The 20,184-nt window shown below is 42.3% G+C and overlaps 1 protein-coding gene across 7 annotated transcripts in view; it reads right to left on the bottom strand.

Moving 5' to 3' along the window:
* meis1b (Meis homeobox 1 b) overlaps positions 1 to 20,184 on the bottom strand; it is a 266,383-nt gene that overhangs the window by 8,580 nt on the left and 237,619 nt on the right. For all 7 annotated transcript variants that reach the window (XM_073872930.1, XM_073872933.1, XM_073872934.1 and 4 more), the window contains one exon: positions 7,416 to 7,492. In XM_073872930.1, coding sequence (XP_073729031.1) covers positions 7,416 to 7,492 — 77 coding nt within the window. The remainder of the gene's footprint in view (positions 1 to 7,415; positions 7,493 to 20,184) is intronic.

Genomic DNA, 20,184 nt, shown 5'->3' with positions numbered 1-20,184 from the left:
GCACGCATGACAACAGAGGACCAAATTCACTCATGAAATCACATTTCAACACACTCAGCTACATTTACATGTATATTAAAAACCCACAAACAGGCATATAATACTGACGGAATAGAGTGATCGGATGAATCAGATCTGCATCTGCGGCTCCGCAGGAATCTCACCGCAACAAATGCATTCGAACTAAAGAATGCAAAGATGTTATGAGCTTAGTGTAATTGTTGCTTAAAATAAAGTTAAAGCGCTTTATCAAGTACCCATAGGACTAACTCGTAACTTGGTGTTAGAAAGTAACTAAAAGTAGCATGCTGTAAGCGCAACCAGATGTTTCATAACACTCGTTAATTTAATTTAACTAGCTAATGATTCACATTTCAAAACTCATCTGATGACCAACTGTATTATCAGTGGTCTATTTACTTATTTCACATGTTGGCATGCCTTAAAGGACATTTCATAAATACAATCATCTCGTCTCGGCCTCAAAGTCATAAAAGTCCACCTTGGCTCCTCCCCTGTCAGAGTCAATCTGGGGTCAGTTGCTGTGTCCTGCCTGTGTTTAAATAAACTAGTCCAGCTGTTTGCTGCACAAATTCCATTTTCACTCTTTCCTCCCCCCGATCCGTCCACTCTCTCTCTCTCTCTCTCTCTCTCACACACACACACACATACACACATTTACGCACTCCCTTTAATCAGCGCATAGCACCCAGCATTGGAGGAGTGGTGATAACCTGTTTCATTGCTGGAGGTTTGCAGGAGGGAACGGGACGTGCATAAAGGACCAACGTACTGACACCCGCTCGCATCTCTCACCTCCAGACAATTCCATTCAGCCCCATCACACCGTCTGCCTCCCCTCGCACTGCATATTGCTGCCTTTCTCACCTCTCCTAGCTTTCTTAATAACACCGGCCTCCCCCTCAACCCCAGTGTTGCATCTAAAATCAGCCTGTATAGTTGGTGTCCCATAAGAATAATAGAAATGGTTCTTTCCTATGATAAAAAGTTTTACCAAAGCTGAAGTTTTTTACTGAAGTGACCATTGCATTATGCAAATCAAAACATCAACCACGGGTTTTTGTGTGTTCAGGACCAAACTGAACAACTTTCTTTTGGACACCATCAACTCATCTTTTGTCTTGCTAACACCAGCTCATGCATTATAAAAAGCCTTAAGAGCATAAACACTATATGAGTGTATTTCTTTAATCAAAAATAGCTTACTTAAATGGGTTAAAGGTTCATAGCAGCACTACTGGTTTCCACATCCTGTGACCTGCTAAATTTTGCTGTGGCTCTCACTTTCAACCATCGCAAGTTCAGGAGTCAACAATAATCAATCCCACTTTTAATTGCAGTTGTCCCTCCCAAAAAGGTTTTCCTTGGTTCTAATTCCCACAGACATTATAGGGATTACCTGTCCCATTCCTAGCACAGCAAAGCAGCCTGTCCAAAGAAAACAGAGGACACGTAAAAGGGGCTTTTGGGTAAGTCTCAAGCAGAGGCTGGTCTAATCCCTGTTGCATCAGCCCCCCTCCAACAGAGGCTGGCCATTACTTCGGCAAACTCACCCCAAGTGCACCCCCACAAGCTCCGCTCACCAAACAAAGTCGAAACCTTTCCATTAACAGAGCTGTGAAGTCTCATCTAAAGCTGCTTTTAAAGAGTGGGGCCGCCGCCTGGGGGCTGAGGAACACGCTTTATAAACACGCTGCCGATTGGTGAGAAAGTGTGAGAGGCGCAATGGTGATCGCAATGATTTGCTCGGGAGAAGAACGCAGCCAGGACCATGCAGGAAGACCATGGACCTGAACGCCTCCAGCCTGAGGCGAAATCATCGCTGTGATCTTACTCTGTTGGAGCATTCAAACCGACCATTAAAAGACAAACTGCACTATTGCGATCTGCTGGATGTGCTTCAGAGAGAGGGAGAAAGACAAGGTTCCCCACTACTCTGAAGCTGGGGACTGTGAGGTCATTCTTGGCTTCAACACGGCCTGCCTGCTCTCTTCTGATTCCCCACCCAGTCCAGAGAGAGTGAGTGAGAGAAAGCAAGCAATAATACATCAGCGAGGAAAGGCACCATGATGGGCCCACTTCATAAACACAACATTGGAACGTTCTCCATTCCCTGCCAGTCTCTATCTCTGACGGCTTTTTATGTTGGGTGATGCCGCAGGCTAGCATTTGGGCAAGAGGGCACTATCTCTCTGTCTGGGCAAACAACCACAGAGTGCATGGGTGTATGTGTGTTTGTGTGTGTGGCAGCCATAGGAAATGACATCACGGTGGCAGGTTTATGGTTCTCCACCTAGCTGTCACTGTGCAGGAGCTGAGAGCTCTTGCTGGCACAGCCAATTCTATTGACATGCACATAATTTAAAGACTTATGATCACACTTGCACATAAGATCTTAATGGCATTACAAACCACCAACTAACAACCCGTGTAGAAACAGTTTTTTCCTCAATAACAAATGTCATGTTAATTTGAATAACGAGCAGAGAAATGAAAGCACAGCATATGTGTGGTCTGACCAGTTTAGTAACTTTTTATAGCAATCTATTTAATATACTGAATAATAAACAATTACAAGGCATTTGGTATTTAATATATAGTGAGATTTTGGACTAATGAATTGCACAATCAGTACGATGCGGCAAAAAGCAAGTGGACAATTACTTTTCATTGCTTGTCGCACTTGCTGATTACGGCACACTGACTTACATGAAAGTAATAGCTTTTATGTTTTGTTGCTTTATTGCGTCACATTCGGTTATAGGACACTGTGCTGAAGATAATGTAGGTGTATGCAATATATGTTAAAATACTCGTTTCCCAGCAATCCAACCAACTTGCCAAAGCAACATTCGCTCAACCAATGAGCTTGGGGGAAAACTGTTTATCTGACCAAGTGTAACATTTAAGAAACCGGCTTGTCGAAAGTAATTTCCGATATTTGGTGACGTTTCTGTTGCAGAAATAGTAATAATTCAGCCAACACCCTATTCGTTTAATATTTGTACATATAATACAAATATATAACATGTTACTCGCTCTTGTATGCTTATTTTGGTGGTTGTTGTTGGAGAGGTGAAGTTCGGCATGACCTTGCAATCACTGTAATGCTAAAAGCTCATTAGCTAATCAGTGGTCTGCTCGCTAATCAGCAGTCCAATCTGTTCCTAGATTTATAAACATAACCAATATGCTGTAGTGCAAAGCCGTCTGTCATGTTCACATTCCCTCACAAAAGAGAGGATAAAAAAGGAGAGAAATGAAGAAAAAAATGTAGGCAGTGCCTGGGGCTCATTGTGATGTAAGACAGAGAGAGAGAGTGAGCAAGAGAGGAGGGGTGCACCCTTGTACGGTTCACAGACTCGGTACGAAGGCATTCTCACACACATGCACACATATCCTACAACAACTTACTGCCAAGTCATCCATGCACATATATCTCCACATATAGGAGACAAAGCAACTACTTTAACTGCGCTGTTCTCATTTGCACACGCACATTCGCACGCAGTCCAACGCACACGCATGCACAAACACACCGAGAACCACTCCAACTTGTCTGCTGTTGACACAACACAGATAGAGATCAGGTCTGAGCAAGTGCTGAAATTCCAGTATGGCAGAATTGTTAGCAAATACTCGAGAACAGCATGAGCTCAACTGCGCAGAAAGGCAAACAATCCTTATATCCATCCAGGTTTAAGGAGCTGAGCTCTCCGCAATGTCCCCATCTTTGCCTGATGTAGCGAGGGGAGTTTGAGGGTGTAGGCTGCGTCGGCATACTTGGTGTCTCTCTGGTGTAAATATGTCTTTTGTTTGCCGGGTTTGACCCCAGGGTGTGTTGGTATTTTGTTGAAAGGCCACGGATATTCAAGCTAAAGCACCTTGACAGATAGGCTGTGTGAAGACCGCTTCGGGACACCCAGACCTGCTCGCGTCCTGTGAGCCGGTGCTCATGCATAGCGATGCACACACACACACATTTGTGTACAACTAGCTCAGGTGCGTTGCATACAAAAATAATTATAGTTCTAGAAAACGCATACACAAACCCACATAAACAGTTCATTGCTCAAATAATGCTTTTTGGTGGCCCACAAGTCCTTAACTTTCTCAGATGGGATTTTTTTACATGGTAAAACATTGAATCTAATAAGAATATTTTGACTCAAATAAAAAATCTCCTAATTTATTCTTTTGGAAACTCTGACCCCAGTTTGTGATATTATTTAGGAGACGTATAAAGGTATAATAGTGAGACACTAGGGACATGTGATTTTTCTTTTCTATAGATAAAAATGTTGTCTGTCATCTCCTTAAGATACCTGTTGGGTCAAAGGTCACATTTTCCCTTTAGGCTAAAGGAACGTTGCCAAATGCTACACACGAAGAGCGCACAGAGCTTTTCTTGAACAAGTTTCAACTTCTCTTGACATGGGCGGGCTTGGCTGTCAGAGAAGTGAAGCATGCCAGTCATCCAGTTCTCGCTCTCTTTATTTCTCTCTCTTGTTTCTTCTCTCAGGCGCAGAAACCTGATCCCGGGTGTGTGGACGCTGTTTCTCTAAAGTAGCCCCGCCACACTTCACTCCATGCTTTTAAGACTTTCATAAAAGCCGCCTTATTGACAAAACAATCCATCCCTAAGGTTTAAACAGCATCTTTAAAGGGATTATTAAATTCCGTCAGGAAGGGAAGAACGGGCAACATGTGAAACCCGATGACCGGCCCATTGATTTTACATCACTGATCTTTATGGAGTGTTCTGAGAATGCTTCGTCTTATCGTCAACGGCTCAAAACTTTACTCTTTCTGTCTACCCCTGTCGGTTTTATTGCTCCACCATTTTGTCTTTACATAGAAGCTTTTGTGATTGTATGTAAATTGAGTAACAACTGACTGTACCTCCACATCTTAATACGCTTGCAAATGATCCCTATTAAAGCTCTGACATCTGCCTCCAAAAATAGCCCTGGCCGACGATCCATATTCCCTCTTCGACGCCACTGCATCCCGGACTACTCTGTCTGCTCATGCGTGCCCTTTGTGTGCGTATGCGTGTGTTTCTGTGCTCATGTGTGCGTAAGGGTGTGACTAAGTGTGACTATTGGGTATCATTCGGGTTTGACTAACGGTTTTTGAACATTCTCAATGCGTGCTGACTAGAGAATGCACACATACGCATGCTTATTGTTAATACGTGGGCCTGGATTCGGAGCAGTCCCTTACGTTATGTTAGCGCAAATAATTCATGAGTGATCCGCACCTCATGCGGCCTTTAGCATTTCTTATTTAATCTTCAGCCTGCGGATTCTCTAAATCCTCATCAATAATAAACACATACATGTGTGTTAACAAGTCTACGGAAGCAGAGAATCTTTAGGGAAACTGTAATTATTGCTTCATCTCTTGTTTAGCTTTGACTGTTTGTTTGGTGTTACACTTTAGTTGGCACCTGTTCGGTTTTGGTTTATATATAAGCAAACATTTTGCTTAGAGATACGATTAAATAATACGGATGTTTTTGTAATTAATTGTAACATTTTATTGTTGTTAATGTTTTATTAGACTTACTAGTACAATAAACAGAATCACAGCTAGGGAAATTGCCTCTAAAAATCAGCAGGTCAGGAAGTAACATCACCAGGGGTTGCCATAGAGACACCCAATGGTGAGCTTTTACAATACCCAACCACGGGTCTATGACAGCAGATTCTACTTCGTGTCCACAACGTCTCTCTCTTTCTCTCTCTCTTCATACACACATACCTGAACACACACAGACACATAACAGACACAGTCTAGAAAAGGACAGCAAGATCTCAGCATGCAGGGTTTAGCAGCTAATACAGCTTAGATTGACCATCCCTGGCTCAGACACATGTCTGTATGCACACAAAAGATGGGACAGATCTTTAAAAAGACAAACTTTGCAGCCAGAAAGCTGGGTTGGAATGAAACGCTGTGTAAAGTGATTGTGCGTGTTCTCCACTTGCTAATATGGATAAAAGAACTGATCTCCCATGGGTTGTCTTAAGGTGACAGAAATTGATAACCCCAAAAAAATTCTCTTGTGTCTGTCAGACTGCGTCCCACTGATAGGCTACTTTTGAAAATTAATCCTTATTCATAGTCACCAGTTGTCTCCAAGGTACCAAATTGAACAATGGTAAGGATTATGTTGTCAGAAATTACATTCTGTGTAATGGGCTTTAATACATCTCCCATCATTCTGTCTTTCCCGGCCTCTGGTGTACATAACCAGAGATGGTTTGTTAATAGCTTTAGGAAGTAACGGAATACTTGTCATGGCGTTACGTAATCTGGATACAAAGAGAGATACTATTTGTAATATATATATTTTGTCTGAGCAGATTTCTGAAGCTTTAAAGCACCTCTTGTCTAACCTCAGGACCACCAAAGACTTTCGCATGTATTCCTACAGAACAACATCACTGTCAAACCATTGGCAAATATTTACACAATTGAAAATGCTTTAACTGTGTGGAAACGTCATCATTAATTCCTTGACCCGAAAGAGTGCCATGCCATTTGTTTGCATTTCGAAGACATTTGCCATTGCTGACTTATGTCTTTATATCTGGTTTTTGATTATCTTGACGCCACATCTACAAATAATGTTACTTTTATATTGTGAAATTTGGATTAGGTTAGTCATTACAAGTCATTAGTACTTCGTATTAGATCAGAAATAAAGTTAGGTAAATTGAAAGTAACCGGCCGCCAACATCAAGGCCAGTTTATTCAGCAAAATGGATTAAGGCATGCAATCAATGTTTGAGCAATATTTGTCTCTGACACTTAAAGGCTCAGAGAGTTTGCGAACAGAATTTGTCGAGAAGAAATGTGTGGCAAAGGTTTTTCTTTGTGTTCCCACATCAAACGTTCCCGCCTGCGCTCGTTTCACCTCCCCACTCCCTATCCCAGGCCCTTTATTAGACACAGCTAATAACTGTAAGTATGTGCTGATAGCCATCTCTGATAACAAAAGCTACCTCGCGCAAAGGATCAGTCAAACTTTACACAACTTTCAGCGCTGGGAAAGGCGAAATCAATAGCCGGTTAGACGGAAACAAAGAGCGAGCGAGTACTGGACGGGGTTTCGAGAGATGATTCAGAGAAGCACAAGTGTATCTGCTCACACTGGGACGAATGTCCTCTAATGTGCGAGCTAAAATAAAAACGTCGTAAAAATCTAGCGGCAATATCCCTTTGGGTGAATTGATTTGAAGGGAGATGAGGCAATAAGTGGGATACGGATGGGAGGGGTGGCCAAATATAGGGGGAGGGGAGTGTATTAATTCAAATCATTAGGAAGCGCTTGCCAGAGGCGAATCTATTGATTGCGTGTAAACACAAAAGTACAATTGACTTACCAGTTGTTCACTTGTAGTATGGTGAGCCCGGTGTCTTGTGCCAATTGCTTTTTCTGTTCTTCTGAAGGGTAGGGGTGCTGAGAAGAGAGAAGAAAACAACAAGAAATGGCATGAGAAATATTGTAAATAAATCAATTAATGAGCCCATTTGTTCGTGAGGGAAAGGTCTGAGGTACAGGAGGGAGACGCCACTGACACCTTTGCGAGGAAAAGTGGCAAAGCAGCTGTTAATTAGTGTGAAAAAGTGAGGTGTGTCTCTTTCTTACAGTCATTAATGGAATATGAAATCGTGTAATTAATGGCAGCGAAAAAGGCAAGCCAATTATAAAGTTAAGTGAAGTGTGGGAACAGAAACAGTAATTAGAGGGCTATGCCATATACAACCCCACTCAAATTTATTCTAGGCATCTTGCTGCCATGAATGCTTGATGGATAGAAGCCTTGAGTGGAATATAGATCCTCGACCTGATATATTTATAAATAAATAAATATCACTTTAACATAACCCACATTATATTAATGCTTGGCTGAAAATGAACTACACACGTAACACTAAAGCAGTCTCAGATGCAGCTCTTAAAGTTATGACTTTGATTTGAGCTGATCCAGCTGTTCAAATAAAGCTGAGGTGAGATTTGCTTGATTTATATTAGCGATGAGAAGTATGACACTTGCTAGCTTAGAGTCTAAACAATGTGCTGTTCATGGAAAAGACAAGACAGAGCCTGCGTTCAGGCCCATGCAGAGCCTGTAAAATGGGAGGAACGGTGCGCAAGACTGTTTATACCACATTTATACATGGAGCGATAGAAAGAAGAGCCCTGTGCGTGACCTCATGCCACGGCAATAACCCATCAACCATTTCTGCGTAACACTATTTTCAAATTATGCTAGGACCTCCAATCTTTGTGAACAGGTTAGTGTGCCGTCTGTGCTGGCAGATCCAGATCTTCAAAGCCCATTACCAAAATCACAGCCCACTAGGGATTAACACATGCAGGGGATTTAACTTGGCCTGTTGTTGCATGTCAACCGGTAATGATCGCTAAGTTATCAAGCTTACTGTACAGCAAAGAGCAATCCCAGTTTTCTCAGATGAAGATTTAAACCCAAAACAAGTCAACAATCTTCCTACTTAACTGATCGAGTTGTGTATCCAGCAAAGCGCTACTAAATATACTTTTTTTCTTGTTAATGATAACACAATATGTGATACACATCTAGTGTACAAAAGGAAGAGGTCATCAATTCAAATTTTAATTCGCCCTTTGAGAGGTATAATGAAAACAAGCCTTCGAAACCAACAAACAGAAATGTAAAAGTGGTTGGAGCCATCGGTTGTCTGCTCTTTTTTTTCTAGCAATAATAAATTGGAATGTCTTTTATCTTGCTGGATGCATTTTATTTATTTACTGGTACTGTCAGAGAAAGCGAGCTGTTTTTCTGACGCTATGTCATTTTCATGTGATCCAGTTGTACATAAATTGGAACAAACTGTGGATAATCTCGTGCAGAAAGTTATAATTGCAGTTGCCTCCAGCCACTTCTGAGTAGATTTTTGTATTCTTTCTTTTCTTTGCCTTATCATTTGTGTTTAGTATCCTTAGCCTTGTCTATATCAAGAAACCAAAATTATGAGGTTTGTGTGAAACCACAGCAAGGGTTGAAAATGTGAGTAATCTGTAATTTTAAATATTCTTAATATTGTAATAATATTATTTAATAACAGTAACAATGTTACTATATTTTAATATAGTAATATGGCTCCTGTTTTAAAACTGCTGCACCCTAATGTTTTAGGTGTCCTAACTTGTAAAGTTCTTGAGGGAAACTAAATAAATCTGTCTAAAAATAAACATTTCAATTCTAAAGAACTAAGTATCGGAAGAGAACATTGATAGAGGAAGAATGCATTGTGCCAACTTAGCTTTTTTTTAGAAGAAGTGGGTGGAGAGATTTCAACTAAGGCAACTTGTTAGACAACTTTATGAAACGAAATGTTACAACAATGCACAATGGGTGGAGAAAACGAGCAGTCAAGTTTCAGCTCAACTTAAACTGTAACCTAATCCTATCCTAACTGCTCATTAAATACTAGAGACCTCATACAAAGGCCTGTTCTGTGATTGACAGGTGACCTCGACCATGAGCATTCAGCAGTACCCAAACAGGATTCCTGTGCAAACGCCAACTGGGTCATGCTCTTCCGCCCACAGCATCGTACATGCCTCACCTTTGTTGTCATAATGACTTTGAGTTGGCCACACCTGTATTTGAGCAGAATGGGGCAGCGGTGACTGCAGTCCCATTTACACTTGCTATTTGTCATATCTGGATAATATCTGACTTATTCAAATTTCATTAACACCTGCCCACACAAAAGACTCTGTAAGCTGGGTTTGAATGTTGTGCACCCGTACACACCCAGAGGAGCTTATCTGTGTCTTAAGGGTAGGTGGTACTGAAATTTCGAGGTTATTCAGTATTTTTCGAGCTAAATTTTTGGGTACTATTACTATTGCTGACATTGGCCTTTCTGCATGCCAATTACATAAGTCTGGCAAATCTGGCCATTTTCTTTACAATTTCTTCCCTAATTGATGTGTTGCAATAATATTTGTCCATATTTGGCGTCAGTAGTCTCATTTACCTGCAAAGCGATTGAGACTTATTTATGTTTGTGCCTAAACTATGTAAGCTGGTAATCTCCACGCACAGGTTACTGACAAGTCCCATTGGGAATGAGTACAGATAATATGTTTGGTTTGAATAAATAGATACATGATTTTTGCAGGTTAAAGAATGAGGTTCTCGCCAATCACGCACTCTGCATGGTGCGGCGATGCCTGTTCTCAAACAGGTTACCCTAACTTCTCACATCCCTATTAGATTTCTGCCTCCCTTTTTTCCTGGAATACCTAACTGGCTTTTTGTTTTTTTCTCTTGCAGTTTGCTTGCACATTATTCCGGAGCCTGCTGACGTATTTGATTATATCAAAGCATTCATGACCTCATAAAGAAGATGTGTTCAGAAAGCATTTTTTCATTGTCTTATTCTCCAAACACCAAATTATCGCTATGCGTCAAAAGAGAGTGGTTTACATTATGGTTTAACTGCGAGAAACCAACAGATTTTATTATCGTCAGAAGACACTGAGTATTTTAATCCTCTTGGCAGCAGCACTGGGTGAGAATTGTTTTCTCAGGGTCTCGTGGTGCTTTAGCGAGAAAGCAGTAACATTGCCTGAAGAACAGATGGAAAATCTCAACGCATCCTCCCTGTTTCCTTTCGCCTATCTTAATGATATGTCTTGTCCAAATATACTACTCCTTTCATCAGAGTTTCCAGCCGCTTCTGCTCTAGTGGATGCCAAGCCAATGATGTCCACCCTGTGCTCATTTCTTCGTCATGTATCTTATCTGTGTTTTTGTGTTCAGCAGTGCATCAACAATAGTACCTCCCAGTCTTCCTCTACAGCCCTCTGAAATGGGGAAAAGCGTGGAGTTTGCGTCCTATCGGTAAGATAAGGGAGGTTGAACAGGTCTTTCCCCTCCTCTATTGCTCTCTGCCTGGGCAAAAGATTGCTGCTCCAAACTGAATTCAGACTTTTCCATCTAACCTTCGGTTGACTCTACTCTCCTTACCCACAATTCAACGCAGCTGCAGAGAATGCTGTTTTGAATACAGCCAAGATATGGAGAGTCAAGTTGTGTCAGGAGACCTTTCCGTGGGAGCGGGTTGGATTCCAGCATTTACTGCACTGTACCCTGAAAGCCGAGAGGTACGAGCCAGACTCTGAGAGCAGAAACATGAGAGGTGTGTACTCATGGTCTTTATGTCTTTGTGGGGAGAATTGTGTCTATGTAAAACAAGGAGAAGGAGGTCTGGATGAGCTCCAGCTGCGCTCCTTATCAGGTCCACAGACAGGATCCTGTGGTTCACTGTGAGGGGAGGACTATTTTGGAAGTTCCTTTCATCTCTGCCTTTTCGTCATCATCTTGCTTGCCCCACAAAAAACAAGCCTGAATCCTAGCCAGGTCTCTTTACTCATCGACTCCCAGTGGTGGTTAGGCTACATACTGTAGTAAACGTATCCTCCTCTAACACTCTGGACACATCTTTTTGTGTTTCACTTAACTAGTTAATTACAATCAGCCACAATCGCCCTACTCTGCCGCCTTCTTTACCACATTACTGTCGTATTTAAGGGAACATTACTCTGTATCCTGTGTGATTTGGATTAAAGAAGCTTTCCACACGAGATTAACTTAATAATATAAGTGTGTGTTAAACATGGTTCTCATTACACTATCAGAAAAAAGTGGGGAGGCATGGCACAATAACAAGAGGCATGCTTTATAGCAGTGATAGGTCAGTCACAAGAAATATGAACTGACCAGAGTGGCACCATTTACCAAATTTAATCACTAAATACCCACCTTCCTGAGAAATCATGCAATCTGTAATAGGTTTCTGAGGTCACCAAGGTTATTAGGCTCTTTTAAGGTGACTATGCAAGAGTTCATTTCAGCTAGGTCTTCTACTGCAGCCTCATTTCCATATTCCTTGTGGCTAATCCCCATGGAAGCCGAACTGCCTCTAAGGAATGCCTGAGGCTGAATCCAGGGGCCATTTTGGCCAAGGCATCCTCTGAGTATCATTTCATCATCCCATCTCAGAACCATCCCTCATACGAGTAGGCCGTGACCATCATATTTTTCAGTGGGTCGGCTCTTAAGAAAACAGGATTAGGTATAAAGTTTTGTGTTCCACCTACTCAGGCTCTGCTATCATTAACACACACCACAGCTCAAAAGCCTTTTTCCACAGATACAGCCACCTACAGCAACCAGACCAAACCTTAGGGTGAGGGAGGAAGGATTAACCTTGATTTTTGGTTAGGAGCATTATCATCTCACAGAGATATAGTTGTTGTCTTTGTCACTTTAAACAAAGTTATACATTATTAGAAAGTTGACAGTATTTTCTCAAGATAGCACAATTATTTTTGGCCTGGGAAATTTGCATTGGCAGAGGAAAATACATGGGTCATTTTAAATTCTGTTTTGTGTACGTGGCATAAACATGAAGTTTTGTCCTTCATTAAAGAAAAACAAAACGCACTTCATGGAAAATTGAAGAGAGAGAGACTGCAGAAAAGACAAAAACACAAAACAGCAAAGCTTCTGTAACCCAATTTCTTTCTAAGACAGATTTACCAATAAGACAGCAACAAAATAGAGACAAAAATCTTAGATTTTAAAAAACAACTGGAGGCTAGGGTTTAGGATGCTCTGGTGAAGTTGGTGACTGGCTGGCTAACAGAAAGTAGGAATGCTTCATTGAGGCACCTCAAGTTTGAAGCAAGCTAAGTCAACGCAAAGCTTGCACATGAATTATTCACGGGCACAGTTTGTAAAAATCCTTGTACTACAAGAAGTTAAAGCTGAGGAATGTTCACCCTTGGATTTTTTCCATTTAATTTCTGCTTCTGATAACAATGCAGATATGTTTGGTTACTTTAATTACTCTTCCTCTGTTAAAAACACTTTTTTGTTTAGGGATGATGGTGTAACACAAGTGCTTTTGGGTAGGGAGTAGGCGCCTTTGGTTTTGAGGCAGCTGAGGACATAATGCAAGTCTAAAATTAAAAGATGGGTGTGAGCTAGAATACAAATCAAATCTATCCATATCTGCGTAAACGTCCTAACCCAGTATGCACTGAATCAACATTATCAAATTTGTTCTATAGGCTTTGCATTTAAAAATGCAAAGTGCAACAGGCAAAAAAGAAAATAACACATATCTGGACACCCAGATTTGTAAGCCACTTCATTTGAAGACAGTGGCTGGTATTTGAATAGCTTTACATAGAGGAGAGCTATATTTTTCACAAGATTTCTCTTAGCTCCCAGTGTAAAGAGCTAGGCCAGGTTCAGGCACTGATCTGAAGACAGTCACGTTAGGGTGGACAGCTTCTTATTCGCTCTCATTACAGATCCCAGTGGAAGCGTGGGGAGTTTAAGGGTGGATGTGTGTTGTTCCACACCTGCTGTTCACAGTCACACGGTAATAAGAAGGCCAGCCTGCAAACACTGACTGGAGCTTGGTGGACTGGGGCTGATGAGCCTGGGCTAATTCAAGGGTGATTATGTAGTTTACTGGACCACTAAACCTCTTTAAGCTTGTAATTACAGCCTATTTGAGGGGGGAACATTCAAAAGCAATTCATCCGCACTGTGCCGTGCCACGCCAACCGCAGCTGGAGGTGGGCTGCCGGCACTCGGTGGGGGAGGCTAATATCTGTGGTGATGGGGATTTTAGCACAGTCGGGCAGGTAGCATTATGGACAAAGAGCTACGCATTTCCACAGACAGCCCTGCTTTGGAGAGCACCAGCCAGAGTTCACTGCTTAAAATCACAGCAGCTTGTGCTTGTTTAAAGCTGATAAAACCTCAAATGATTGTTTTAGCTATTGTCGAAAGGAATGGGAGTAAAATGCAAAGCAGCACTATTAAAACATGCTTCGGTACACAAGCTGCTCCACCCTCTTGCCTTCCAGCAGCCAACACTGGGTTTGTTAAAGGTGGGGGCAGAGTGGCAAAAGCAGGAACTCATGGTGCATTAAATGTTAAGGGAATCAGGTTACCATATTGCACCTTGACCAAAAAATCCATCCCAATGCCTTTACTTTCAAGGAAATTATCCTTTAGCTAATGCCACTGAAATGTGATACTCAAAGGAAGCAATTTCGGGACCGCAAAAAATTCTAATAACCTGCGCGATATTATTATGTTATTATCATAATTACCCTTTTGCCCTCGCCATTTTAATTAATGTTCAATGGAGGGCCCGAGGGGGAGGAGAAACCTGGTCACGGTTGGAAAAGAGTTAAAAGAAGGTAAAGGTATTTTACAATTGCTCCCTTATGCCAATTCCCTGCCTGCTAAAAGCAAAGACAATGTCTGAGTGAGGGAATGAAGAACACAGAAAAACATGTTTGTCCTCTCTGCTTTTCTTGTGCCGAGTCCCTTTATCTGCTTCGCCCACCTCCTCTCTATCTCTCGCTGAGCAGAAGAAAGATCCTTCTTCATCGGTGCACAGCTTATACAAATCGATGACTTAATCTGTCGTAACAAACAAGTGAGCAGCACCTTGCCTCTGTCTGCTTCCACTTCCAAGCCACACTTAAACTCTCTGCTGATAACAGAGAGAAGGAAGAATAAAGAAGACCCTGGATCAACACTCTCTTTTAGTGATCTCACACTTTCTATTAACGTGTGATTCTAATCTGATGAAATGTAGGCACATAGTGCACATGCCTCACACAGAAGGGAGTGATCCCCTGGCTGCACGCAGCAATCTCCATGGGGACGACATGGATCAGCAGGTGCTCTCAATGTAGCTCCCATGCAACCATGCATCCCTTATTGCGACAGGAAACACCATGCACTCAGTGCAGGAGGTAAAGGTCAAGATCCACTATCAGAGCTAAATGGAGAGAATCCTATTCAATAGTTGAGTGTGTGCCAGCTCCTGGATAAAGTTAAGGCAAATAAAACAAATCTAAGAGGTTTTAAGTGTCCAAGACCATTTCCCCTTTGTTTATCGCCTTGGGAAATCAATGACAACAAAGGCGGCATAATTGAAAAAAAATCTCGGATTCACTGTGCAGACCATGCTAGCTCCATTAAACCATTTATATATGATGGCATATATACATTTGATTAATCTCCCCTCCAAAACAGCACTGTTATAATAGATTATAAAATGCCTGACAACACTTTTTTTGTTGTTGTTTCTTGCTATTATGATTAAAAACAGAATAGGGTGATGCAAAATGAAGCAGTGCTGGTCTGGGTGTGCCTGATACCGATGCGGAATAGAAAGAATGCATGTGTTCTTTTTCAGACACATTGCCAGACAATTACACTGTTGATTCTCTGTGACTCTCCCTGACGAGGGGAAAAAGCCCCATCAAGAGGCCTGAGGGTAGTGCAATTTCTCCTGAAGAACTGTTTGTCCCCGGATGAAAGGCACAATGAGCTCAGAGCAACACGCATGGCTGAGATTACAAGTAGGAGGAACTGAATTGATAAATTAGTTCAGCAAACGTGCAAACTGATTACCACGTCTCTTCTGCCATATAATCCATCAGGCATACGCTGGAGCACACATTCACACACAAACAGTCAGCCAAGAGTATCTGGGACAGACTGCTGGAGCTCTGCTCTGTGGGGGAATGCTCTGCAGTGGCTGTAAGTAAAAAATATTGAGCTGCTGACTGCAGGCAGAAAGACTGCAGATTACAGCATAGCCAAAGTACAACAGCTGAGCTTGGAGCAAATGGGACCTGGATGAAGACCTACACATCATCTAAAATGATGGCAAACAACCAATTGGAGAACCTTGCACCATGCCTGAGTGCCGAGCTCCACCCAGGAAGAGGTTGAAAAGTTCTGACAGAATGTTTGGTAGGATTTACTATTTAAACTGGAACTGGTTGGAGAGTGTTAGCCAGCACAGTTTAACATGTAAAAGCCATGGCTGGTATGCGGATGTAAGACTGCACAGGTCTAGCATGATCTCATGCCCGTGCTTCACAAGTAGCTGATAATGAAACACAATCCTCTTTTGATGTAGCGAGTCAGTGTATAACCATCCCTAACTGACAATGCAGTGAAACTGCCTATACTAGCACTTCATGTTAACAAGCTGGATAGGTGGAATTCAGAGAGACCCACATGAAACATGAACGCTATCTTCTCCAGTGGCTTGGTAGCAACAGCGCTGACCCTGTGGGCATTATAAAGTTGTCAGGTTTTTTGGAACGGTGAGGTCGATGGATGGGTGAGTATGACTGAGGAATAGCTCCTCATCTGGACCAGCCATTCTCCAACAGTTCAAAGGGTACATGAAGTAAAACTTAACTGCCCTACAGAGACATTACAGAGGATTTAAGAAGCAGAAACTGAGAGTGGTGTTGATTAAATCTGTTCTTTACAGACCTAATGCATAGGTACAGCTAATGTTGGAGACGCTGTGGTGGGATTGTGTTGAATAAAGAGACACTGATGTGTTGCTCATCAATCAGGCCACAGATGGCTTGTGAAAGGCCACGTCAGCAGTGACCAACCACCTCTCAATGCACCATGTGGAGTCTGCCAATTCAATCCATTCTGTCTATGATACACCAATGTCTTTTTACGCTGTCACCCTGGAAGCCTTGCCAATGATGGATATACAGTCTTTTCCACCATGTCTCTCTTTGCCTCTCTGGGGGTGAGGGGTGGGGGTGCAGGGGGATGTCTGTCCACAAAGACCAGCCCAAAAGAGTTGCCTGCCCCACATCCCAGGGGCCTGTCAGTGGGGTAATTGATGATGTTTTCATTACAAGATGTGGGAGCAGGGGGGCGCATCCTGCCTCAATGGGCAGCCAAAGCTCTGAGATTGACTCAGCTGCCGCTTCTTTGACACCAACTTTTATAAAAAGCATCAAGTCATTGCTTCCAAATGTCTCTCTCTCACACACACAAACATGTATTCTCTCAAACAAAAACACCACAGAGACCAAACAAAAACTACAACAGCTGAAGGTAGATACCCAATCAACTGCAAGAAACAACATGAAACAGAAAAGACTCAGTTCAGATGGAGACACGAAAGAAGATATTTTCCCCTGCAGTTAAAATGCTTTATTCTCACTGTCTGAAGAGTTCCTTGAAGCTTTTTCAATTTCATTGCACCTCCAGTACTCACTACTACTTAAATGAAATTTAAAAATAACCAGAGACCTTAGGCTGCAAAATTAAACTTGCAAAAATTAATCTGCATGGACCTTCTGATCTTGTTATAGATGAATGAATATATACTAGGATCTCAAACTGTTTAATTGATTATGGCTACAGTCATTTTATTTGTGTATGCGCATGGCTTGAGGTTTGGCCTTGTCTAGTGAGGGTGAAAAGAAGGACTCCTCACCAGGCTAAAGGCAGAGTGCCATGCTGGGGGTTGCCATGGGTGACCAGCATGCTAACATCCCAGAGGTTCAGCAATAAACAACCATGGACTAATGGCATCTGAGGCCTGGTTGACCTCTGATCTCTAATGGCTGGAGTTGCTTTTTGACAGGGCCATTCAAAGCGAGCTTTCGACTAACTGTTACCATGCCTAAATTCTGTTTACGAGGACGTCACTCTTCCTGACACAAAAGGAGTCAGGCAGGAGCCTCATTTGCAATAATGGCAGCCATGTTTTAGGGCTATACAAAATGGATGCTGTAATGTTGTGTAGAAAGAAAATTCTGAGAGAGTTTATGAAATCTTTAAAATGACTTTCTACTCTCACAAAATGTTTTTGGGCCCTACCATGATGGTTGTACTGTAGTATTTACTATAGTTACTCAGAACTTTCCATTTGCGAAGATAACAGACTAGCATTGAGAATGATGTCAGGGCATCATGTTGCTATGGCGATATGAATGGCAGGATCAAACTGATAGAACAATGTCAACACTCTGCAGTCCATTTCATAGAGAATTTTTGACATATATTCATGTCTTAGTGCTCATTTCTGATTAATGTGGGAGACATTTAGCAGTAAATTAAAATGGACCAGTCTTGCTTTATAGTAAATCTGAGTCCAGCCTCTTGAAAACCCCTCTGTGCTTTCCAAACACTTTGGAGGAGGTCATATGCTGAACATCTGTAATTTTGCCCAGGAAATCATCGGCAGGCCAACTCAAAACCGACTCTCTCCCCCCGACTCTAACCTCCAACTATGGGGCAACAACTCAACCCAACTCCCTGAAGACGGCATACCCCGCTCACCCCCACCCTGCTGGTCCAACCAGCTCAGGTCCCTCTGCATGATTCAGTCCATTGAGTGCAGAAATGAGTTATAGCATTTTTCACACCTGGTTCTGCTCAAGATGCAGCACAGTTGAGGTTTGGCAAAACCTGCTCCCAGCGAGAAAGCAAAAAACAAGAATGTTGCCTCCTCCAGAATTGTTACATGTGTGTGAAGAGGGTGCTAAATTGCAGCCTAATTGCATTAAAAGCGATTATGCTTTCCAGTTTCATTTTGAACACAAGCAGAACGTAAAACAGGGAGAAAAAATGGGCGATTGCGCTGCGGTTTGCATTTTACGAGCTGCGATGGAGGCTCCCTCCCGCTTTTTGGTTCTGTGTACAAACAAGATGAAGCCCATAGCCTGGCGTGCCAGCCCAATATTCGCCTGTTCCAGGATCGGGCCTCACCGAGGCTGCATAGCAACAATCTGAAGCCTGGCTTTCATCTAATTACTCTATCACATAATTTTGCAAATTGCCCTTCCACTGGGGAGCTGAGTGCAAAAACATAAGCACAGCGGGATTTGGGGCAATGGCTTCCATTTATTACTCATTTCTTGTTAAATTAAACAAGAAAATACTGTTTGTGAGATAGAGGGTGAAATCAAGGGGGAACGAGGAATGGTGGGGGGTGGCAAAGAGTCCAATTTCATGGCTACAGGAACAGGAAAGCAGCCTGGTGGACCCAGCATTCCTCTCCAGGATGCCTGGCGCAATTACACTATCTTTGTTCAGATAAAATAAAAAAACAAACAGTTTAAGCAGGAAAAATAACAGTAAAGCTTAGGGCCTCTTGTTATTTTTTTTACTTTTCCACAAAATTTATATGAATGTGTTTGCACCAGCTTTACAGCATGCTAAAATGCTCATGTGTGGCTAGTAATTATCTTACATCGCTCCCTCACATTCTCAGACCTACAAACTGCCCTTTTCCACTCATTCTGCAAGGCAGATACCTCTCTGTTCTCTCTCTTTTCTCCACCTAATGGTTTGTCAGAATAATCTCATGCCAGCACACACCTCACATTTACGTCTCGGCTTAATGACTTCCCTGGCTGATTCATATGTAATCCATATTTTTCTGAGACAGACGGCAGGCATGTTGTTTCTGATGCTTGCTAATAGCTGCCATCTTTATCTCCAAGGACCAGACCCTGAGGACTGTTCCTTTACACATTGATTCAGAGAAACAGGGAAATTAAGGGTTCAGCAACTACCTCACTCATCAATCCTATACTCTCAAAAGTTTAAGCGCTCCTTTGTGGCCATAGATGAGACTTTCCTCGGAGTCGAGCTGGTTAGAGGCGGAAGGCTAGACAACTTCATTGTCTGGAAGGTCAGTCAACCGTGCCTCACATGCTGCGTGTTGTTTTGTTTGTACAAATGCTGATCTGTCAGTGTTAGGACGTTAAAAGCAGGGACTGAAACTAGTCTAATTTCCAGAGTTTGGTGCAGGTCTTGCTTCTAAAACAAAATCTCCATTTGTGCTGTAATCTTAATCTCTCTGCCTTTTCCTTTTTCTCACCACATGCTCTTTTAGCAAGAAAATAATTCAGTGTTATTGCATTTTCTTTCTATCCTTGCCTTATGTCATCTCAGCCAACTTTTGCAAACAAGTTGATCCCCAATGCATGACAACTTAAAATCATACACACAAACACTTAGCAGAGGCAGAGCAAGCACTCAATGACACAATACTGTCCAGTGTTTTCTCAGCCAAGACAAACAGGAAACTAAGCTTCCATCTCTTTTTGCTCTTGTGGATATTCCACACCGTTGTTTGTGGGTACGTTTGTGTGTGTGAACTGGCAAATGGCTTTCTTTTCACACACCTTTCTCCTGGGGCCCCTAAAGGTGATAGCTGGTGGGGGCTTTGAGAGGTTGTGTGTGTGTGCTTTGGGGGCGTGCTTGGGGCAGG

The sequence above is a fragment of the Misgurnus anguillicaudatus genome, chromosome 11 (assembly GCF_027580225.2).
Source record: "Misgurnus anguillicaudatus chromosome 11, ASM2758022v2, whole genome shotgun sequence".
Lineage (NCBI taxonomy): Eukaryota > Metazoa > Chordata > Actinopteri > Cypriniformes > Cobitidae > Misgurnus > Misgurnus anguillicaudatus.
The sequence above is the reverse complement of the archived record's forward strand: the minus strand, read 5'-3'. Positions and strand labels throughout refer to the sequence as shown.